General features: G+C 52.4%; 6 protein-coding genes across 6 annotated transcripts; 5 read left to right on the top strand and 1 right to left on the bottom strand.

The window, feature by feature from the left end:
• Window positions 1–968: 968 nt before the first annotated feature.
• N0V96_000261 (uncharacterized protein) lies at window positions 969–3,376 on the top strand (the record flags this gene model as incomplete). Its single annotated transcript, XM_053195398.2, has 3 exons — window positions 969–1,187; window positions 1,411–2,003; window positions 2,188–3,376. The coding sequence occupies 3 exons, from the start codon at window positions 969–971 to the stop codon at window positions 3,374–3,376; spliced, it is 2,001 nt and encodes a 666-aa protein (XP_053047051.1).
• Window positions 3,377–4,427: 1,051 nt separating this feature from the next.
• Window positions 4,428–5,596, top strand: N0V96_000260 (uncharacterized protein; the record flags this gene model as incomplete). The annotated part of the gene is made up of 2 exons (XM_053195397.2): window positions 4,428–4,763; window positions 4,850–5,596. 2 exons carry the CDS (start codon window positions 4,428–4,430, stop codon window positions 5,594–5,596), a joined length of 1,083 nt encoding a protein of 360 aa, XP_053047050.1.
• A 7,300-nt stretch (window positions 5,597–12,896) lies between these two features.
• Window positions 12,897–14,665, top strand: N0V96_000259 (uncharacterized protein; the record flags this gene model as incomplete). Its single annotated transcript, XM_065755884.1, has 3 exons — window positions 12,897–13,198; window positions 13,282–13,457; window positions 13,566–14,665. The coding sequence occupies 3 exons, from the start codon at window positions 12,897–12,899 to the stop codon at window positions 14,663–14,665; spliced, it is 1,578 nt and encodes a 525-aa protein (XP_065615124.1).
• Window positions 14,666–15,863: 1,198 nt separating this feature from the next.
• NMT1_2 (Glycylpeptide N-tetradecanoyltransferase) lies at window positions 15,864–17,060 on the top strand (the record flags this gene model as incomplete). Its single annotated transcript, XM_053195395.2, has 4 exons — window positions 15,864–15,898; window positions 15,956–16,058; window positions 16,112–16,180; window positions 16,233–17,060. The coding sequence occupies 4 exons, from the start codon at window positions 15,864–15,866 to the stop codon at window positions 17,058–17,060; spliced, it is 1,035 nt and encodes a 344-aa protein (XP_053047048.1).
• A 2,236-nt stretch (window positions 17,061–19,296) lies between these two features.
• On the top strand, window positions 19,297–20,710 carry N0V96_000257 (uncharacterized protein; the record flags this gene model as incomplete). Its single annotated transcript, XM_053195394.2, has 3 exons — window positions 19,297–19,779; window positions 19,842–20,357; window positions 20,444–20,710. The coding sequence occupies 3 exons, from the start codon at window positions 19,297–19,299 to the stop codon at window positions 20,708–20,710; spliced, it is 1,266 nt and encodes a 421-aa protein (XP_053047047.2).
• A 398-nt stretch (window positions 20,711–21,108) lies between these two features.
• On the bottom strand, window positions 21,109–22,524 carry N0V96_000256 (uncharacterized protein; the record flags this gene model as incomplete). Its single annotated transcript, XM_053195393.1, has 1 exon — window positions 21,109–22,524. The coding sequence occupies one exon, from the start codon at window positions 22,522–22,524 to the stop codon at window positions 21,109–21,111; it is 1,416 nt and encodes a 471-aa protein (XP_053047046.1).
• Window positions 22,525–23,708: the final 1,184 nt, after the last annotated feature.

Genomic DNA, 23,708 nt, shown 5'->3' with positions numbered 1-23,708 from the left:
GAGCCCTCCAAGGCTACGCAAGACTAGGCAACACCGTTTCCAACTTGAGGCATGTAGCAGCCGTGAAGTCACGGTTATTTCAATATAGCATATCAACAAAGACAAGTATTCTCCTCCATACGTCGACTTATGTGTAAGTCGCTTGGAAGAACTTTCAAGTACACTATCAACATTCTTGATCTGAAAATCAGCTCCCGATGTGACCATGTCGATAGCTCAAGGGAATAGCTCCAATGGATATGCCAACGGCTTGTGGCTGCGGCCCGTCGTTGTAGGATGAGTGGGACCTGCTTCTAGGGCTGGGCAGCTCATCACGCGATAAATCAATGAGACATGTGGCTTGTCTGGGTCCTGTAGGATTCACGGCTGAGATGTAAGTCAGCATATTGGTTTGATTAGTTTGATAAGCAAGGGAAGGTGATTTTGCGCGAGATTCCAGCAACTCGGTGAGGCGCAGCCCCTGCAGCTGCATGAGTAGCTTGATTTTCCCCTCTGCAACCCCGGTAGTATAAATACAAGCGATTTTTACGAACCGCCAGAAACGGTAAGATGGTATGCCTGCTGGCAGAGCCTCGCTAGGCAGCCGTCAAATCTCTGTACCCGTTTCTTGGTGACACAAGGCGCTTGTGGACCCGACAGTGGGTGTGATGTTGCTGATGGTTCTGCCTACCACGTGCATCTTCGAGCACGGCGATTCTCAAGAGGTGGAACTGATTGAGTTTCCTGAACGGGTGGCCTTTTTGCGACTCATGCTAATCCGATATTTCTTTCCCGTTGAGGAGCCCTATCCGTAGCGTCCGGTGGCACGGTGAGCGAAAGAAACTTATCCAGCGTTTCTTGAATGTCGGAAGCCCGCCGGCTCCGTTGAAGATTTGAACTTTGCTGCTCTGTCGGGGCCAAGATACAGACGTTGCGCCGTTTCGACCTTGAGCCTTCCATTACTAGTACCGAAACGGAGACCCTAAAACATGGACGCCGTTGAAGAAGAAGCGCACCATCCCGCAGTGAGGGAACTGTTCGAGAGCAGGTCAGAAATGCACCCCGCATTGAGCGAGTCGCACGAACCGGGCGCGGATATTTGGCAGCCACTGTGGGACTGGGTGTTCATGAACGACATCTTTCAATGCTGGCAACGGGATGACAACAGGTGGATTCTGCGCTGTGTTGGTAGACCAGGGTCGGGCAAGGTGCGTACAAGTTGTTTCTCGTTTTACGTTTTCCCTGGCATTTCCCTTTGCATCTCTTTCCTTTATTTTGCAGGTTGCAGTTTGCAGATTGCATAAAGGTCATGGGCCTCTAGATCGTCCCAAGGGTTGTTCGGATGCCAAGACGCTGGTTGGTGATGCATCACACTGATAGAATTCATGCGCTGATTACCTACATGCTGACTTACAACTTGTGCGATTTCAGACGACCTTGTCCGCGCTGGCGACCAAGAGGCTGAGAGAACAGTACCATGGGGAGAGGGAAGCCGTCGCCTCAGTCTTTGTGCGGACGGACGTGGCCTCGGGCGGTACCGCCTTTGTGGAAGACGTTCTGACGAGCATTTTCCACCAACTGTGCGTCAACCACACACAGGTCGACGAGGACGAAGCGTACGTCGCAAAGTATCGACTTTACCTCGACGCTAGGAAGCACGGTCATCGCGACATCTTCCGGATTAAGCTTATGCGAGAGGCGCTGCAGTCACGACTCAGCATGCTCGATCGCGCGTTCCTCGTCGTCGACGACTTTGACAGGTGTAGTCCGGCTGTCGACCTGTTTCTCGAGAACGAGCTGGCCATCTTGGCGAACGACTCAAGGCTCAAGGTAATCATCACCTCCCGCATCTCGTGTCTCAAGACGATACCTACTTGGCAGTATTGCGACTCTTGCGACGACGAGGCGTCAAAGTTCCTCCACGTCTACTGGCGATGTGAGAGTTGTAAGAAGGGAAAGGTGAAACTTGATCCATACATTCTCTGCCAAGATTGCAGAGACAATGGCAAGACATGCATCAACTGGTAAGTTTGTCATGGCCGTGCAAAACTAAGCACTCTCTTTGCATACTTCAGCCATTGTTATGTTGCTTTTCACTTCATGAAATGAACTTTCTTCTATTGCGGGAAGACATGCGGCTCTTTTCGAACCAAGTTGGAGTTGAGACTATCGAGTCGAATAAGGCTAACATCCGAGGCGAATGCGAAGCGGAGATGCCGCAGACTTCGTCCAACCTTTTGATCATATTGAGCTTGAAGTCGATTCCGCCATGGAACCGGTCTCACGATTCATCGATTGGGACCTGGAGACAGAGCACGGGGACCTTGGCCTGGGCAGCCACAGCAACAGCAGCAGAGAGAACGAGCCCGACGAGCTACCACCACTCTCCGCGTTTGGCAGACGGCTGGTCGACCCCCGAAACCATGAAGCCTTTGTCGACTTGCGAGAGCAAATTAAAAGTCAGGCCAGCGGTAACATCAGTCTCGCTCGTCTGCGACTGGACGACCTCCACCGAACCCAATCTCTCGACGCCGTTGCCGTCCAGGCAGATAAACTGCCTGCGAATGTCGTCTCCTTCTTTGACGCCGGCATTCGACGCATCGAGGAGCAGCCGCCTGCGCAGCGAGACCTCGGCTTGAAGGCGATTGCCGCCGTCGCGCATTATGATTTCCTGCAAGATGGTGTAGCGTATGAGATTGTGGAGAAAATCCTCCGTCGAGCTGCCAAGGCCTCTGCTCGAGCTTCCGCCAAGAGAGCAAATTCAACTCCGACGGTATCATCGTCAGTAAGGTCTAACAAGAATTTAACGGGAGCCAAGAGGCCAGACGCAACGACATGGGTTCATGTGCCTCATCGCAGCCTCGAAGAGATGCTGCATGCAACGCGTGGGTTCCTGGAGTTCGGCAATCAGGAACATCGGCCATTACGAGCCTATTGTCAGGCCTTCCACACATACGCGCAGGAAAGCTACAATGAGTCGCTCGTATGGGCGCACGCGCAGCTCGACTTTGAAGGGGAAGGCTTGGCGGAGTTCGGCAACAAAGGGATGAGGCGCTCGCGGACGGGCGTCGCGCATTTTGTGGAGAAGAGGGACCAAGCGATGACGCCGGGACCTTTCCATCAGGAACCACCACCAATCTGGACTAATAGACAGATAGGCGGAGGAGGATGGGGGGCTAGTCTTGTTGGTGGTGGTGGCTCGGGTGCGAGCCGTGGTAACGCTCCCGATGCTACCGTTACTGCCGCCGCCGCTTCTGACGGCTCGGGAACGTATGGGGAGGCCCCGTTGCGATCTGCTGCGGCTATGGCTGCTGCTAAGCGGAAAATGGTCAAGGCCTCCGACTTTGAACGGGACCACAGCTTCAAAATGGCAAGGAGAGGCACGAGCTGGGCCTGATTCAGACACAGATACGTTCGACGTTTACCTTAATCGATGTTTGGTGTGACTCCATACGGGGACTGGGGTTTCGCTTCGGCAGTGACATACCGCAAACGTTGGTCCATGTTACCCGAATAGGGTAGCGAAGAGAAACACGTTGGGAGGCTTGGGGGGAGACAGCGTTTGACGTATGGATACCTGTCCGACGGGGACGGCAAAATTCGAACCCAGCGCCCAGGAGACAGGAAAGCTTGAGCACGTGTCAGGTTCGTTCAATCAAGAGTGAAGGCCACTGACTGGTGGTGGACCGCGGGGAAAAGACAGGTGAGAGACTGCGAGAGATAGACGAGAGGGAAGAATGATGTCTTGTTTGAGGACTCGGCTTGGCTGACAGGGCGTTGAAGGCCAGCCTAAGAGCCGGCATCGTCCTTGTTGAATCCCTGTCTTGGTAGACGATCCTTCGAAATCGAAGACCCAACAGTCTGTCCGTTCCCAGAAACGTCATCCAGCTACCCCCCTGTAACATGCCAGTTTGAGCAAGTTGAGCGGTGCAACTTCGTTCCGAAACCAGCCCTACCTATGATTCCCGTGGGTGCCTTGGTGTGGTCCATTTCTGTCGGCCCAGGATCTTTCCGTAGGAGCGCTTGGGTATTCCCCTCCGAAAAATCTGATGTGCCTGTGTGTAAGTGTGTGGATGGTGTGTCGCGATGTATGTACCCACGTCGTGGAAGAGTATGTGCGGTGCTCTTCTCCTCTACCCACTCAAGAGAATTGCAGGTCCACGTGCGCCAAGCAACAAACAGGTTTCAAGATCATGTATCGAAACAAACTCCTCGAGAGTATAATAGTTCGTCCCGGTCCCTCCAACCATGTCACTGTAGCTTTTGTATCTTATGCCAAGTTGACCTGTTTCGTTTTGACCCGCCTACTTTAATTCGCTTCCCCTGTCTATCGTTCACCTATTTTTCTTCGTGTAAATTATTGGATATTAAACACACCTTTTCCGACACTGAAGGCTATTTTTCTGCACAAAGTTGAAATCGGTGGGACGCAGAACAGAAACGTCAAGATGCAGCTCACGACAACTCTCGCGACCGCAGCGGTGATGCTCGCCGGCTTCTCGGCAGCGGCCCCACTCGAACGCCGGGCCTTCAGTGCCGAACTCCCGATCAGCCCGGAGCAGATCAAAGTCGTGGAGGAAGAAGCGCGAGGATCGCTCCCCAACTCTGCGCCGCCACCTAAGTTGGAGCCGAGCAGTTTGACAGCTTTCCAGCTCATTCAATTCAACGAACAATTCGAAGTCGCCTTCTTCTCATCCATGCTGGAAAACGTCACCAATGGAGGGCCTGGCTGGGAAACAACCGAGAAGGATAAGATGGTCGACGCGCTGAAGGTTGTTGTTGCTGTAAGTTTCTCTCACCTTCGGTCAGCGAAGAAGCAAAAGAAGGTTGTCATCGGGATTCGAGGAACTGGCACTGACAGCTATGACAGCAAGAAAAGCTCCATGCGCTCGACGCTAAAGGTGTCTTGGACCACTTCAAGGCCTTTTCACCTCCGCCCTGCAAGTATCAGTTCCCGACAAACGACTTGAAATCGGCCGTGGCCCTCGCCGAAACCTTCACTTCTGTTGTCCTCGGCACTCTGCAAGATGCGAACCAGCTCTTGGCAAAGAATGGCGACGCCGGTCCCGTCCGAGCCGTTAGTGCCGTCATCGGCCAAGAGGGCGAGCAGAATGGATTCTATCGCAGCATCCTCTCGCGCCCGCCGTCGTCGCAACCTTTCCTTACGACCTCTATCGCGCCGTTCGCCTTCTCTGCGCTGCAATCTTTCGTTGTTAAGGACTCTTGCCCGTTCAAGATGAACCAGATCGACATCCCAGTATTTGCGCCATTGAACGTTATGCAGATGGCAGGAGGAGAGATTGAGCCCAAGAACCAGATGCTTAACTTCGAAGTCGACTTGCGGGAAATTGTCACGGCAGGCCGCTTCCTCGGCAAGGACAAGGCACCTCTGTTTGTGACCTACCTTAGTGGACTCAACGTTCCCTTGAGCGTTCCCGTCTCGAACCCGCAGTGGGACGGCGCGAGGATCGCCTTCCAGGCCGAATTTCCCTTTGACAAGAACAGCATGTTTGGCCTATCTATTGCTGCACTTACGTACGAGGGCAAGTTCACCAACCCTGACGACATTCCCAAGGCGACCCTGGCAGGTCCCGGATTGATCCAGGTCAACAAATAAAGGGGTGCAGCCTGTAGAGTTGTAATTGTACAAATGGTGTGGCATGTTGGCAAGCGTCGTGTGGAAGATTTAGAAGATATCCTAAGCCAAGGCGTTTTTGGCGTTCAAATAATACAGCATAGACTAGCAATCTACTTTCAAGCGTTTATATCTCAGTTACAACGTAATTAATTTGCCATGACTACTTTACCTTGTATGTATTCCACTCTCTCCATCCATTAACTTGGAGAGGGAAATGTGAAATCGTACTTCACGCAAAGCCATATCTTGGGCGTGACGTCGGCTAGGAATATCATCCTGGTACAAGGAGTTGCTTTCAATGGCAATTCGAAGGACTAACGGTGTTGCTTGACGGCGCATCACGTCAAATGACCACTAATCCGTCAAATCTGCACCCCTCAATCCTAATCTGACCTGATCGCGTCATGACGAGAGCCCTTACTTGTGAAATCCACTGCCGAGCACCTTTAATGGCCGTACCTGCTTCTTCTAGGCTTCTTCAGATAAGAGCGGGAAGTCTCGCATACTAACCGATGACGCTAGTATGAAGTGTTGTAGAACATCAGACGATGAGCACCTTACCGAGCATAGAATGGCCTTCCGACCTCTCGACAACAGAGGGGAAATTGCTGGCCGGATTGGGAAATCTCTTGCAACCACTTGGGCTATTTTTCACTGGCAACGAATACGAGTAACTTCAATTCCACATCGAGCGACTATCTGATGCGGTCAACGATGTGGGGAACCCATGGATCCCATCATTTTCATGGTTTTTGTCACCAGTGTCGACGTTGTGCATGTGGTATAGGTCACTCCGAGGCAAACATAATCTCGACGATCTATTAAGACACTCATTAAGATCGCCAGAAACTTTTGGTTGCAACCAACGGCCAACGAGAGACAGAACGCGAGAGCGATTCCCTGTCGTGCCCCGATTCCGGCCTCGGGGCCGTGTCCTTGTGCACAGAGGAGGGTCTGGTACACTCTCCGTCTCAGACAACCACCAATACTTCGGATTCAAGGGTTGCCCTTTTGACAGTTCGGACGTTTGCTTATCGTGTTGCAGTCGATGCAGTGCCACGACATAGAATAGCCCGGCACGGCCGACGGATAAGCTCACCAGGGGTTCGGTACATAATGTTCCCGAACGGGGAAATCTGACTTGCGGGCTGCTCGAATACCCCAGAAGTCTAGATCTGTGACGCAAAGACTAGAAGTTGCTAATCGGACTGCATGATTGACGGCAAGTCTCCCGACGCAGGTATGTCGGGTGATCAGTTGGCAGTTACTGTTGTCGGTCTCCATTCCGTCACTATCCGGGGCTGCTCCCAGCCTGTCGGTGTGCTCAGCCCAACCATCTGTCACGGAATGCGAGGAAGGAAGAATTGGAATGATTGATCATCAGGTGATTTATCAGTTGCATTTCGATGAGGGTGAGGGGAAGAACCGTTTCTCTTTCCAAACGTGCAGGTGGTCGACTTTGGCCGCGGGTCGATGGCAGGCTTGAGAGGCATGTGTCCCTTACTCAGTGGTCGAATCCCGGGATCGATGAGTGAACGCTCTCCAATGGCCGAGATGCCGAATGTCCAATTCAGAGTAAGTTCGGCTCTGGAGGGTGTCCCAAGGAAGCTTCGATCAATCAACGGAGCAAGGAACGGCGATTCGTGAATTACCCCTGGGCCGAGTCATTGCTCCCGGAACTCCATGCCGGGGCGTTAACTCGCAACGGCGGCCAAATCGGCTTGGCAGTAAGCTTGTTTGCTCCCCGCTGGGGAACTTGCAATGACTAAGAAACTCTGCTCGTCTTTTTCCCACGGTCTAGGCCGGCAGATCACGGATTGTTTCTGACAAGCCAGGGGTACGGCTAAGCCAGGAGTTGGTCATAGTTCTTGACTTGGTTTCGGCACAGAGGCTCCAGTCCTGTCAGTGGCTGTGCGGAACTCTTTAGTCCCACAGAATTAAGGGTGTATGGAAGAAATAACAGTAAATTAGCACATGACCCTATCTACCAGACTTGAAATTTGGCTCCCTACTATTTAATTCCAACGATTTGTAGCTATCCTTACGTTGCCCAAGTACGGTTTGGTACTTGAAGTAAGTAGTTTCTTGGATGAAAGAATGTTGAGTCAAAAAGATCTGGGTTTTTGGCCCAGAGCATTTAGTCAGAACTGACCGGAAGTCAACCAACTCTCAATGCTTGCATTTCGTGTCTTTCCGGTACAAAGCCTTACCTATGAGTTGAAGTTTACATCTAAAAGAGACTCGTCAATGGAGCACTACATATCTCTTAGCCCGCGTCATATAGATGCAAAGATGGAAGAGTGCTATGGGTACTCTGAATAGAAAACTCCTTCACAATACGGCATCGAACAACCCAAATTGTGTCTGTTTTATATCTTCTTTTTGGGGGGTGGGAGGTGTCTTCTCTTGTTGGTCATAGACCTATTGGATTGAGTTCTGACAGTAACCGCCATATCAAATCGGTCCTTGATCGTCAAGGCAAAGCTGAGCAGTGAAGGTTGGTTTAAGATCAACATGATGCTTGCAAATTCTCACAAGGCATCGCACGATATTTGCCCTCAAGCTCCGTTTCTCGACGGCTTTAAATACCACGTTATCAGATCAAAGCTGCATTGAAGTGGATCATAGTATTCTCAGAAAATAAGACTATAGATTTCGATGCTTATCGAATCATGTCTCCCGTCCTGATATGATGGCAATAATCATCGAATCCATGGGTGTACTATAATTATCCGGAGAGCACAAAAATTTGGGATGACTGTGACGGAACTAAAAATGGCACAAAGTCGGACTTTGTCAAAACAAGCCCCACGCGATGGAACTCGCTGAGCTCACACATCTAGCTGCAATCCAGAGATATTATCTACCATTAGGCTGAAATTGGCCTTTTAAATAGGACATACAGGTGAAGTAAGCGGATGATAGTGTTGATCTCGATGCAATATATTCAAAGACGGCAGCGGTGCATCTATAATGGCCTTTTGACCTCTTGCGGGAGAAAAAGACATTGTGTTGGCTGCCTTCAAGCGAAAACATACTGCTTACGGGATACTTAGTTGTGGAGGAACGGCCAACGACTAAGCACATGTTGTGGGATGTTTTCATACTAGACATTATGCCACCTTGTTGCTTCAGATCTGTCCTTTAAAAGCGTGGCATGGGCTGGTTCTGCTTTGTATGAATAAAGTTCTTCTAGGAGAAAGCGACACAGGTATTACCATAATGGCTCCCAGAATTTGCTGTATCAGTTCACCTTTCAAACCAAAATGATCTGAGTCCATCCTTGATCACTCTCGTGAGCTAAAAGAATGGCGTCTATGACATCTTGGCTTTCTTTACCATGAGCTCTTCCTCCCCCAAGTTTGATCCATCCGATCTTGCGATACGTGTTTCCGGAAGCGCCAAATTTCTCCAGGATGAGACAAGTAACTTCTTTTGTATCACCAGATTGGTTCCTTTCAAGATCCTGCCATACGACTTCCTGATTTTTTAGGGGCAGTAATGATGTCTGACCGCTCCTTACCAGACTGTCCTCAAGTGCATCAAGGTAAAGCCATGTCGTAAATGGAGGGAAGGCTTTGTCCGTAAAGTCGACATAAACGACCCCGCTGTTTGTAGGTGAATGTTTTGGCTCACAAGTTATGTCATACACCTTGGCTCGAAGTGTTATGCTACCACCAATCACATTGACCAAGTCGTCTCCCTCACTTGTCGTTGTCACACTTGCGTCCACTACCTCCGCTAGAAAGTGATATCCCTGAGCTGGGTGTGTTGGCTGTACTGGCCCATCAACAGATGCCCATGACCAAGACGGAGCTCTGTATTTGCTCATAACCCTCGACTGTGGCATCAATGTATACCAATCAAGCTGATGGAGAAGACGTGAGCGCCACAAGCCAGCAAGATAGGTGTCACCTGTAACTTCCTGGAAGAGCTTGGCAATGCCCCCTAGGGCGTAAAGCTTATCCTCTTTCACGCTGAATTCGCACTTGGAGTAGGTAGCGACGATATCAATCCAGAGATCCAAAGCATCAAATGGCATGAGGCCTTCAACTTTGGTCTCGTCGTCATTTCTTTGTGGTGAAAGGAGGCGCTTGATGCTTTTCGAGGATTCATGAAGTGGAATTCCTAGTGGAAGTCCCTCGCATTTGTGTTCCTCTAAGCATTCCCACATAACTTGGCTTCTTGTGAAGTAGATCTGTCGCGGTGATAAGAACCGCTCCTGGAACACCCATCCCCTGGTATGCAGAGCACCATACAGGAGGTGACGGTCCCAATATCCTTTATCAAACATGTAGAACTCCTCGGGTTCTTGGGAAGCGAGGTTTGACGTTACGATGCCGGGCCGGATGTCCTTTGTGACACGAGATCGGAACAATCCGCCAGCAGGGCTATTCGAAGCAGATGCTGCAACGTTACACGCTGCATTAGTGTATACTTCTCTCATCGTGAGCGCTTCCTTTTCCCAGTCATTCCTGGAGTTTTGTATGATGCATAAACAGTCTATCCAGACATACCGGATGCTCAGATGATGTGCGACCACAACCAATTCCTGAAATGTTCGCGGTAGTTGCTCAATGGGACTCCCACGGCCCAGTAATTCCAGGTTGTGTGATGACAAAACCAACTTTTGAGGTTCGGTACCCCACCGGTAACTCAAGGTTATATACTGAGGCCGCGGTTGACAGCGCTTGAGTTCTAAATTCTCTGACGTTACAGCAAGTCTCCAGGTTGTCTCCCCCGTGGAACCTATGTCGACGAGGCGAGTTGGCAGCCAGTCGACGGCCGAGGTAGGCAGGCGCTTGCATTGATCATGGCCATGTAAACACGATTGAAACCAAGAATGCGCTAAGTTGAGAGTTTCTGGGGAGCCAGTGCTTTCGTCAATTTTGTCGAACGAGAAAAGCTCCCAGTATTCGCTCTCTATTAATAAGGTAGTGTCAGCTGGTGCTGTGTATCTAACATCGAGGGCTAAATTTGGGCATTGACGAGTAGTCAACCATACCAGATGAAGGAATCAACCTGAATCGTAAGTCTGTAATACGTTCGCCGTGGATTTGCGTGGGGTCTCGATATAGGACCATCACTCTGATCTGATGTAGTTTACCCTCATAATATTCCTTGTCGACCCTGAACGACAATGGCCGCCATGATTGGGGATCTAACAACTCCCATCCTTTCCTGTGAAACTCACTTAAGTTCCATAACTTTGAGCAGATGAAGCAGTCTCCTAATCCTGCCGTTCGAAAGGCGTCAAGACTTTGGCCTTGTGGCGTGACTAACCGACTGGAGGTGGAGTCGCTCGACACTGGCTGAACTACCTGCTTGCAAACAGAGCATAGAAACGTCGTTTCCGTGGACATATTCGTATCACAACCAGGTGTACGTTCCGTTGGCAAATTTTTCATGAAGGAATAGCTTAAAAAATCATGTTCTTTCAAGGTATGGTGAAAACAATTTGTTTATTGTCAGGCTGCAGCCCAACGTGAGGTAGATCTTGGCCCCGCTTCCAAAAGTAATTTGTCACATGACTAGATCTTACTCATCTTCAAGCTGGTAATGCGACAGTCCAGGCTAAGGATGCATGTGAGGTTCGAGATACGATACGTGCTGCAAATAGATGCCTTGCAGTTTCCCCTTAATCGAGGGGTGTGTAGGCACACACCGGTACTTCGATGTTGCTCTTCATCATTTCTTCAATGACTTGGGAGCACTACTTAAGTAACGAAGCGCGGTACCTAACTTCAACTCCAAACCAATATAGATCCAGGGTTAAATGGTAAAGCTCCGCAGTTGCTGACATACAATCCGTATCTTATTTGCAAGAATGAAGATCGAGTATCTGAATTAATTGATTAAGGATTACTCCGTAGAGAGTACCAAATGCCACTCATGTGGGGTCAGCTCCAGACAAGGTCGGCCCTGCCAACGGCGCGCGCGGGCTGCGAGACACCCGCCTCAATACGGCCCAGCCATTCGGCTCTCTCGTCCGAACGGGGCACTAGCATAGCAGGAGCCAAAAATCATGCCAATCTGTCAAGGCCCAACAGATCCCACAGCTTGAGCGTTTTGGCAGTGTTCCAGTGTTTTGGACGGCAAGACACATCACTGGCATTGGAACGCATCTGCCGTTGTCCCAAATCCAGAGGAATGTTCGAGGGTCGGTTAAAATTAGGAAAGCTTTGAGCATTCTCAAGGCCTGGAAACTCAGACTTGCGTGCTGGGTCAAGGATTTCTGGGGTCAATTGCTTGTCAACTGCGGACGGCGGGTCTCCCTCAGGAGAGTTTAGACTTTAGACTCATCGGACAATCGCTAGGATCAAGACCTCAGCTTAAGCCCCATCAGGCAGTCGGATCCACGCGAAAGGCCCCTAGTTTCTTGCCTCCTGGATCTCCCAGAAGAGCAAAGATGTCATCTCGGGCTGTCCGTTTTCGAGGTGGCAGGGCTGTCGGCTTGACTCTCAGCCCTGGAACCCCTGAAGCGCATGAATCGTCAATCGCGGCTGTGGTGGACCATCGTCGCGGGTTCTGCCGAGTCCTGAATATTTTTGGCGCATCGTCGCCGGAGGCGCTCTTGCTTTCCTCAATTCTTAGACAATGACTTCTTCGACAGCATCTGCTGTTGTTGAAATGTGCGCTGAGACTGGCCAGTTCATGGGGTCTTATATCGCCCATCAAGATCTTGCATGTCTCAGTTTGCGTGTACAAAATTTCCCTTGAATACCACGGCGTCTTGGAGGGGACTCGGCATGCCCTGTGGGGGCACGTTCTCGACCGATGGCATGGCCCCCCTCGGTGCAACCGGCCGGCAACAGGCCTGTTGTTTGACGTTCAGGAATTTAGAAGCCAAACTAAGTGGGCTGGACTTGGTCTCCATCTTGGGGTTGTATCCACAACAAGACGGGAGAGCTTTAAAGATGTCATTCCCTACGATGTCCTTCGTGACATTAACCTTGCATTTCTCTGTTCGAGGTGTCTTGTGGACATTGTCAGCTACTGCAGATGCCTTCGTAGGCAATCGCTCACGTGCACGTGAATCCTGCTTCAGCCATTGGGAGGCCAGCCCTCTAGACGGCTCACACGATGCCTTACCCCTTCAGAAGAGCGCAAAGTATGTCATCGAGGGTCCCATTGCCACACGGAGGCCCGTTGCTAATGTCAAGGACTTCTAGCGCTGCCAACTTTGACAGCCCAGGATGAACTGGAAAACGCCTCGATTCTCCGCAACGATGCCGACAATGGTCACTTCCGCGGCCTGCCCGCAAGCCGACAGTCTAAAATGAAGGTGCTGGGGAAGGTTCTGTCACGATGGGCAATCACGATGGTCATCATCATCTCGATCTACGTCGTCATTTGGACATACTCCAACAAAACTGTAATGACACAAACAACGAAGCGACAGTACAACGCTCTCATCACCGGTCTCTCGATTGCATTGGGTCTCGCGGTGGCGAGTAGTCTCAACCACATGGTGGCCGAGCTGAGATGGTGGATCCTTAGCCGTCGGTACAGGTCGAAGAGAAAGGTGGAATTGATCTTGCAGGCCGACAACCTGAAGCACACGATTGCATTGGCAGCAAGGTCAAAAAGATGGTCGATTCATCTTGCTGCTGTTGGATGGCTCATCTTGACAATTGTAAGGGTGAATGAGACCTCTTTTGTAGTGATATCACTAACCAGGCCGTCAAGGGCTCTCAAGTAGGCCTCGCAGCAATCGGTCTCTGCTACTCGACAGATACAGCCGATAAGCGGGCTCTATTAGTCCCAGGCAACGTTTCTATAGCCAACATGGCATCTATTGAGACCGAGAAGGTCGTCAAATCCAAGACGCAAGCTCTGGGTGCTCTACAGTACACAGCGAACAGGTCGGTCTTATCTGAGGTCCTAAGATAATACATACTACGATCTGACAGCTAACAATTTTTAAGCTACGGAATAATTTCTCTAGCTTACGACACGGCGGAAATATCAGCTGCCCCGTTGGCCAGGGCAATCCACGTCCCAAGCGATCCCCTCATGTTCTGCACAGATACGGTGTGCAAATATGTCTTTTACGAAACCTCCACCGCCTCCATCAAGGATCCTGATGCCAACCCAGTCACCGTCGCAACAGACCGGAGCGTCAACTCCACGACCAAATGCACAGCCTGGCCCGTCATAAGCGGCGGCAACGGTACGTCTACCAACGTGACGGTAGCACTGGAAAACAACAAGTCGTGGGATATCTTCATCCCGAACCGAGGCGGAACCGACCAGACGACTTTCATGACGTACAGCCAGTTCGACTGCGGGACAGGATGCTCCATGATCATGGCATTCGAGGCATCGGATACCTCACCTTGGTACTACAGCTGCAATGTCACAATCGGTCAAGTCGCGAACGCTACCCGTGCCGAGCACCAGGTCGGCGCCAACCTCACGTCTTTAGCCTCAGCCGGCATCGCTCTGCAGGGATACGCCGCCTCGTCTTTCGTCAATGATACCAATTTTCAGTATCAGATGTATCCATCCGAGTCGGTGTTTGGCACACCTATGAACGGAACAACCTCGGACATGGAGGCAATGCTATCGCGGTTTGCCATCGGGGTGGTGGCCATCAGCGCTGACAGTAATACGAATCTTGTTATCGAGGGGACGATGCCCATGAAGGGCACGAAGCTCAATGTTTCACACTGGGGGATGATCAACCTGATTTTGATCCTTACGGCGTCACTTCAGCTTGTTCTCGGCATTGGTGTTGCGTTGGTGGCCAACCGGGTCGTGGTGCCCGATGGCGGTGCGGTGGAAATGGCGCAGGTGATGAGAACGATGGCTATTCGGGATCGGACGACGAGCGCGCCTAGTGAGAAGGGGTCCACTGGTGAGCCACGGTATAAGTCATTATGGATCTATCGCGATACTCTGGTGTCCAAGGAAGGAGGGCTGTATGACCTGCATATGGAGGAGCAGCGTTATCATGCGACGAGTGACTCTGGGATGATTGAAATGAGCCACCAGCGGCCAGGGACGGGCCGTGAGTCTACTGCGCCGTCAACACCGACGAAATGATAGACGTCTTTTGATAGTAATAAAGGTTGGGTCAATTCATTTCTGTCGCCCGTTTGTCAAAGTTTTGCCAGCCTGGATACTGCTCTGAATTATCCAGATTTATGCAACAGATGTAATGTCATCGGCACTCTTGTGCAATACGCTCAGCCGAAGAACGGCCAACATCGGCCTAAGCCGGCTCGGTGTGGGACCGGAGGTCTTGAAAGATCCATTCGATTCCGATCCCGGAGTACCCGGCGCTCACGGTGGCAGACACGGACGCGCGGAGCAGCCCCGAAAATGAGACATTTTGCTCATGTTCTATTACGTATCCAAAGCATGTTTTGTGGGTAGTATTTCAGCGCACCCTGTTATGAGCCTTGAGCGAGTGATCCTGTTGGGAAATCCTTTGACGAATTACGGCTCCGTGTTCAGGTCCGTTTGATTCCTTGGGGCAGAATTGAGCATACGAGACCACTTTTGTGATAAATTCTAGCATCAAGAGGACCGTCACTTGAATGGAATGGCTCAATAGTGATTGGGCAGACGTAGGATCAGGCCACTACTTCTTCACCACGATCCATTTTATTTCACGAGCGCCCGTTTTTCGGCGCAAGCTGAAAGTCACTCAAGATGAATAAACAATGACGCAGTTGGACTGGTCGGGAAGCCGGAAGCCAGGCCGAAATGCATGATTAGCTTCGGCCAAGTGAGGGGATTATGCAAAGGTCTAAGCGATCAGGAACTTACCCCTCCCGACGAGGGATATATCACCCTGATATCTCCCGCGTTTCGCACGAGTCTGTCATCCTGCCTACTTACATCAAGATACTCCTGATTGATATTTCTCACATTCACCAACAACCAACAACCACTCAAGAAACCAAGACCTGGTACGACGCTCGCGTCAAAGAGCCATGGCATCTATCGCAATGGAAACATCTACAGATCGAGGTAAAGTAAGAGAAGAACGCATCCGGGTGTTCAACTCGTCTACTGTGCCTGGCACCCAAGTCCTTCTCGATATCTTTCATCGATTGAGAAGCGCACTTGAGTGGATCCGGGCACAGGAAATGAGTTGATCTGAGAAATACCGGTGAACTTGATCTGGATAATACCAGCGAAAGGACATGCTTCTTTGGCAATCCCTACCCCTATGCACGAGTGATGAGAACTTAGAGTGTACTAACCCGTGCAGCATCACGCTTGATCTGTCAAAATGTCGACTGATAAGATCACCTTCCTCACCAACTGGTTAGGATTGCCCTGCGCGTGATGACTGTTACGAATGTGAGTTGACGAAGTCGTCAGGCACGCTACGCCCTACCACGCTCCGCTGTACTTGGCTCAGGCCAAGGGATACTTCAAAGAAGAAGGCATCAAGGTCGCTCTTCTTGAGCCCAATGACCCTAGCGTATGGATCTCCCAACCGGGATACCTCAAGAGTGCCCGCTGATCGGATCGTAGGATGTCACCGAGATCATCGGCACCGGCAAAGTCGACCTCGGCTTCAAGGCCATGATTCACACTCTTGCCGTATGCTTTAGCCTTACCTACCGGCGGTGTACCAAGCTAATTCCATGCTCAGGCCAAGGCTCGCGACTTCCCCGTCCTCTCCATCGGCAGTCTACTCGACGAGCCCTTCACCGGCGTTGTCTACCTCAAGGACTCGGGCATCACCACCGACTTCCGTTCCCTCAAGGGCAAGCGCATCGGCTACGTCGGCGAATTCGGCAAGATCCAGATTGACGAGCTGACCTCGCACTACGGCATGACACCCGACGAGTACACCGCCGTGCGCTGCGGCATGAACGTCTCCAAGGCCATCATTGAGGGCACCATTGACGCCGGCATCGGTCTGGAAAACGTCCAGATGGTCGAGCTCGAGGAGTGGCTCGCCGCTCAGGGCCGCCCCAAGACGGACGTGCAGATGCTTCGTATCGACGAGCTCGCCGAGCTGGGGTGCTGCTGCTTCTGCACCATCCTGTACATTGGCAACGAGTCCTTCATCGCCGAGAACCCGGACAAGGTGCGCAAGTTCATGAAGGCCGTCAAGAAGGCGACGGACTTTGTGCTGGAGGATCCGGAACAGGCTTGGAAGGAGTATGTCGACTTCAAGCCCGTCATGGGCTCCGACCTGAACCGCAAGATCTTTGAGCGCAGCTTTGCCTACTTCTCGCACGATTTGAAGAATGTTCAGCGCGACTGGACCAAGGTTACCAAGTACGGCAAGAGGCTTGGTGTCTTGGACGAGAGCTTCAAGCCCAACTACACCAACGAGTTCCTCGAGTGGACTCTTGATGAGGACTCTGCGGACCCTACCGGTGACCAGAAGAGAATGGTTGAGCTTCAGAATGAGGTTTCTTGCCGCGGTGGCTTCCGCCGCTTGAAGCTTCAGTCTGCTGTGAAGGCCTAAAGTTACGATATTACGGACACGTTAGGTGCTTTTTCGATGTGAGATTTTACTCAATCGAGCCCATGCGCGTACGCGCTCCAGGAACTGTCTGTCATTCCAGATCGGTAGTTGTCATTCTCTTAGGGTAAAATGAAAAGAATTCCTGGAAAACTTTGTGCAAACTGTGAAAAATAAACATTCTTTCGATGCTCTCGGTGATCTCATGTGTGGGAAATCTGAGCACAGTTGGGAGGATCATGAGATTTGCCGAGAATGCTCTGAAGTACTACGACTGTCGCGTAGGATGATAGCAGCAAAAAGAGTAAGAGTTGCCTCGACTGGCTCGATCTTGCTTTGGCCTCTCATCTTGTCTCACATGAATCTATCTGGTTTGTAATGTATCGACCGTGAGACAACCCTCCGCTGGCTCCGGGCCACGGGCATCACGGCCACCCGCATCGTATTGGTCTTATGATCGCACGTGCAACATCGAGTCAGCCCTGAGCCGTCTGGTACTGCTACGATTGGCAGTTCCAAACTGGAAACCCGTGTCATTGAACCTGAAGCTCAGTGATGGCATCGAGGTAATATTAAGTGGGTTGGATGGTCCATCTCTCACCAAGATCCCAGTCTTAGCAAAAGTCCCTTCTGCTAGGAAGAATCGCACCATCGACAAGTGCGACATGATTCTTCTTGGCAGATGTCTATCAAGTATCTCATCGAGAAACAAACTGTAGTTTGGCGATGCAATTGGCCGCGCCCTAATTTCCACGTGATGCCAATCCATGGTTCGCGAGGATCTGCTTGGATCCCGTCAACCATCTGATAAGAAGACCTGTAACATGACGGAAGATTCGCAATAACACAAGCCCGTGGACGGTCGGATGAAGCTTCGCAAATCACAACCCGTGGACGTCCCAACAAACCCCAGCTGTTAGACAGGCATCAGGTAACGACCCGGTCCCTACATGGCACCGCCCGATAAAGCTCACCCTGGCTGGGCTATGCTTCTTTTTCCCGCCGCAGACCTTAACCGCACGACCCCCCGTTACCCGCAGCATCTCTTACTTGAGAGAAAAGGAAACGTTGGTTGGCTACACAAAGAAGTGAGACACGAAGATCCGCATGTCGGGTCGTTTCTCGGCGGCGTCTGGCGCGGAGCGAATCAGAGCCTCCAGGACCCCTGGAAACCGCCTCTCCAAGTCTTGTGGGTAAAAGGTCATTGAAGCTATTCCCCGGCTCGGATTGGTTCGCTCCCCCATGTCCAAGAGACCCGCCAGCTCTGTGGCAGCTCATGCTTAATTTTGAGGCGATATAACCCAATCAACCACTCATATGAGCACAGCTAACACCTAGCATTAGGCTCTTCCGCTGCGAGATCAAGGGGAGAAGGGAGAATAAAGGCCGTACCATCAGCAATGCCCCATTTCCGCAACCTGATAATAGTGACTTGATGTTGCCTCCCCGTTGAAGTTGTCCCTAGGATTCGTTCTCGACGACGGAACATGGGTCTCTAGCGCAGCCTACTTCGCCCGATCCGCAAAGCCACTGCCGCGTCGAGGAGGTGCAGATAATGTTCCTGGACGGAAGAGGGGGATCGACATCCCAACACCCCATGTCCGCAGCGCCCAACACGACACTGGAACCAACGCACACCAACGCATCACAGCGACCAGCTCACCAGCCGTGTTGGTCGGGTCTAGCATACCAGCAGTTTCCCGCCCCTGGGCCCCGGCGGCGAACTTGCGTCTCGACTTGAGGCTCTTTGCGGCCTCCTGGTTGGTCCCCGGCACTTCTCACCGCGGGTCCCTTTAATTCAAACCGCTACAGGGGGCCCACGATGCGTCTCTTCCAACGAGAGCGCCTGGTCATGGATGCGGCTCGCTTGAAGGGCTTGGATTCGAGCTGTCATCGACTGCGGATCTGCCCACCTGCCCAACTTGGAAGGGCGAATGGCCACTCAATGCAGTGACTGCGGAAGGGAAAAAAGAATAGTTCGTAAACCAGCTCAGATAGCGTTGCTGCAGTGCGTTGGATCATGGCCCATGTATCATGCAGACGGAGGAAGAATGGTATAAGACCGGTCGGTCTGCTGCACCTTGGATGTTGAGTTCATCAAGCATCGCCTTCAAGACTCAGCCAGGCTTATCAATCATACCACAGGCCACATCCATTCGTTTAGACCCCATCCATTCGCTCACTATACAACTCACTCGCTCATTTCAACGCCTCACTGACACCCAAGCCTAACACCACGATGCACGCCGCAACAATCCTGGCCCTCCTCCCCCTCGCCGCCATCGCGGCTCCCTCACGCCGCGCTCAGCCCGCACCCCTCATCAAGCCGCGGGGCGCGACCCTCGTGGCGGATAAGTACATCGTCCGTCTCAAGAATGAAGCCAAGACGGGTGCCTTGCAGAGCGTCATGAAGACCTTCTCAGCTGACGCCGACCATGTCTACAACTTTGCCGGCAGCGAGAGCGGCAGCGTCCCCTACCTCCGCGGATTCGCGTCCACGCTGAACGCGACCGAGCTTGAGAGCCTCCAGAATGACCCGGACGTCGACTTCATCGAGCAGGATGCCATCGTGACGATCAAGGCCACGCAGAGAAGCGCGCCGTGGGGTCTTGCGAGACTCTCGAGTACAACGCCTGGTTCGACTACGTATAGCTACGATGAGAGTGCCGGAGAGGGCACCTGTGCTTACATTGTCGATACTGGCATCGATATCGAGCACCCGGTGAGTCTTCGTCCGAACGTCCTACCTCATTAGCAAGACTCGCAAAATTGACCTATCCACAGGACTTTGAAGGCCGCGCCACCTTCCTCGCAAACTTCGCCGACAGCTCAGACACGGACGGCCAGGGCCACGGCACCCACGTCGCCGGCACAGTCGGCTCCGCAACCTACGGCGTCGCCAAGAAGACCAAGCTCTTCGCCGTAAAGGTCCTCGACTCCAACGGCGAGGGCACCAACTCGGGCGTCATCGCCGGCATGGACTTTGTCGCGACCGACGCCGCCGGCCAGGCGGGCTGCGCCAAGGGCGTCGTCGTCAACATGTCGCTCGGCGGGCAAACCTCGACGGCCGTGAACCAGGCCGCTGCGGCGATTGTCAAGGCGGGCCACTTCCTGGCTGTCGCTGCGGGTAACGAGGCGGCGGATGCGTCTACTTCGTCGCCTGCAAGCGAGGAGAGCGTGTGTACCGTCGGGGCGACGACCAAGACTGACGCGCTGGCGGAGTACTCCAACTTTGGAGCTTCTGTTGATATTTTGGCGCCTGGTACTAACATCATGAGCACCTGGCCCGGTGGAAAGACTGTAAGCTTCCTTCCCCCCTTTCAAGTGATGTTTTACCATCTATGATGGTCTCCTCAAAGACACAAGACTGACTCGTGAATGTCTAGAACACAATCTCCGGCACGTCCATGGCGAGCCCCCACATCGCCGGTCTCGCAGCCTACCTCCTCGGCCTCGGCTCGGCGCCTTCGGATCCCGTTGAGCTGTGCAGCTACATCGCCGAGACGGCGCTCGATGGTGCTATCAGCCAAGTGCCCCGCCAGACTGTCAACAAGCTCGCCAACAACGGCTTTGCTGGAAACGGCACCGCCAAGGCCACGGACGGTTCCGTGGTTGGCAGACAGCTGAACAGGAAGTTCGCCCTTCGTGCTTAGATTGACGGAGAAGAAGCTGAAACGGCGGCAATGGAGGTTCCTTAGTCTGGCGTAAAGCCATGTAGACTGGCATGGTGGTGTGGGGGATGACGTTGCGAACGTGACGACGACACGGCTTTGGGTTCTCGGGAAGGGTCCGGCCTATGACATTCTATCATGTAGATTAGATTTCACTTTGAATCTGTACAGATGATCTTCTTCAACAAATCTCGTGTGACTTGCCTCCATCAAAAATACCATGCGATTACCTATTCCGCCCTTTTATGTACTTTCTGAACGAGGTACCAAACAACGAACCGACAACTTGCATGTGTCGGAGTAGATGGATATGAAAGCATTGATGACTTGATTTTCCTCCCGTGGCTGAACTCATCCATCATTAGAGAAAGGCTATAAAATCATGACCTTGTCGCGGCCTTGGCGGCCTGTTGTCCTGCTATTCTTCCGTAAACCACGCATTCAAGCAATGATGAGCCTCCCAGGCGGTTGTCGCCATGGATACCGCCAGTAATTTCTCCAGCGGCCCAAAGGCCATCGACAACTGTCTTGTCCTTCCTCAGTACTTGAGCATTTTCGTTGAAAGATGCGCCTCCCATCGTGAAATGAGTGATGGGCGTGACGCGGCCCACGCATACTTCCTCTTCGCGGTTGGCCTCGCCAGCCGGAAGCCTCCATCGGCCAAATGTCCCTCTTCCGAAGGCCGAATCGGTGCCTGACGCAACAGCCCTGGCATACTCATCTACCGCAGTGATTATAGCCGGACTCAGATCCTTGACCTTCTTCTTCTCCATCAGACCCTTCCACAGGTAAAAGCCCAAGTGCCCCTCAGAGACCTCAATTGCGCCAGGATCCATGAGCAAGGTGATGTCCCACTGCTTGACGTCGCCGTCTTCTTTTGGTGGAAGGTTCATAATGGCTTGACTGACGTGTTCCCTCGTTTCCATCTCATTCACAAATCTCTCGCCCTTGTCCGACAGCAGGATGCTACCCTCTCCACGCAGCATCTCGGCAGCAAGAATCTTGTACCGGACCTCGGGGTCTTTGGGGTCGACGAACCCTGTCGGGTGTACCTGTACGCTGTCCATGTCGACAAACTCTGCGCCCACTGCTTCCAAGATGCCATGAGAAGCCGGTCGTGCATCATTCGTTGACGGAATGCCTGCCAGGTCTGGGCGGTACTTGGCGAGAAGTCCGTTAGCGTCACCGGCAAATCCACCGACGGCAAACACTACGGCGCCATCTAGGTCGTGCTGCTTGCCGTCTTGTACATAGTGCACGCCTTTCACGACGCCATCGGTGATACTGAGCGATGTGACCTCGGCAGAATTTGTGAGTTGGAACTCGGGATTCTCGCCAAGCTTCTTGAGTAGAGTCGTCACAATAGCTGCTCCTGGCGGGGTCTTGCCGGCCCCTCGGTGGGTTCGGGCAAGGGAGTGTCCGCCAAGAGGAGCAACGACGCTCAGATCAACACCAATTTCATCGACAAGCCAGGTGACAGCATCCGCAGAGCTCTCGGTCAAGAGCTGGACGAGTTTCGGGCGCTGAACCACGCCCTCGCCCTGGGTGAATCGCTTGCCCCCGGAACGGACGGTGTCGTCATAAAAGAGATCGTCCTTGTCCACACCGGCGGCCTTTTGAAACCGGGTGCCAGCGCCGTTGATGCCGGATGACGCCTTGATGCTGTTGCCGCCGGGCTTCGGGGCGCGGTCGAGCATCCGGACCGATGCACCGGCCTTGAGCGCCTCCTGTGCTGCGGACAGGCCGGCCAGGCCGGAGCCGACGACGATGACTGGTTTGCGAGCTGAATGAGCCATGTGGGCGGACGATGAGAATCGGGCGGTGTAAGAGAGTAAGCTTAATGCGTTGGTGATGGGACGGTGGTATAGCATGCCTAGGATGGCTGCGAATATGCCAAAGACGAGAGCGATGATGTAGCGGCGGATCGGACGGATGAACATTGCAGGTTCAATAGGAGAGAAGTACCGGCCGTCTCGTGAGTGAGATTGCGGCTATATAATGATGTGTGCCAGCCATGTCTTCGGAGTGCTGTGGGTAATTGGTGACATGTCAGACGATTCTGAGTCGTACGATGTCGTAGGGAAGAGAAGGTGGCCAGATTCGGTGACTCTGAGGTGGGCCTCGGTGAGAAAGGTCGTGACACCTGGATGGGCGGGGTATTCTTCGGTGAAGTTCGGTGAGAGACTGTCTCGGTATGTAAGCCCAGCTCCTTCCACTTCCCCCCTCCCCTTCCTTCCACTTGTAACTTTCATCCCGCCTAAGGAATGTACCTTCTTTTGTTGTCTTAGCAGAGAAGGAGAGACTCAAACGTTAAGTCTACAGGACCAGCTGAGTGCCACGTGACTGTCTCTTCCCATCTTCCATGTCCATGTCACACCTGCGAACGTCCATCATCCATCGTCCAACATCACGACAACCTTGCGACCAGGCCTTCATTTCTTCTCATATCTTGATGACGCTTAAGAATCCTCAGAGGCCACTTCAATAGGTGCAATCGATGTTCCTCTACTGCACCAGCGGCCGTCCACGAATCCACCTCATCCGATGGGGATTAACATCGAGTAGACACACAGCCCAGTTTGCAGCCAAAGCAAGTGCCAATGAATCTCTAGCCTCTAGTAGGTTGATGTAGGAAGTGCTAATTGTTTTTAGCCACATGCAGGCAACATGATAGTCTCTCCTGGTAGCTGCAGATACCCTCACGGTGATTTAAGCAACTTGACGCTTACGTCCTCAAGAGCTGCTCTTTTCGAAGCTTCCTGATCTCGGAGTTTGTTGGTACTATAGACAATTCTCATCACCAAACCTTCCGCATCTAGCCACGGCAACTCATTCATCAACGTCACGACCACCGACTGCCGCATGTACCATGATGCGCGATGCGCTCCGTCGTTGAGATCTTTCCGTCCAAGGCGGAAAAGCGCGACAGCCCCTTGGAACAGTCGACCGACCTGGATCACTTGATCCATGTGGTCCTGCG

This window comes from Colletotrichum fioriniae (genome assembly GCF_027942845.1).
Source record: "Colletotrichum fioriniae strain IMI 355084 chromosome Unknown scaffold_1, whole genome shotgun sequence".
Classification (NCBI taxonomy): Eukaryota; Fungi; Ascomycota; class Sordariomycetes; order Glomerellales; family Glomerellaceae; genus Colletotrichum; species Colletotrichum fioriniae.
Note: the sequence above shows the minus strand (reverse complement) of the source record. Positions and strands in the feature narration are given on the sequence as shown.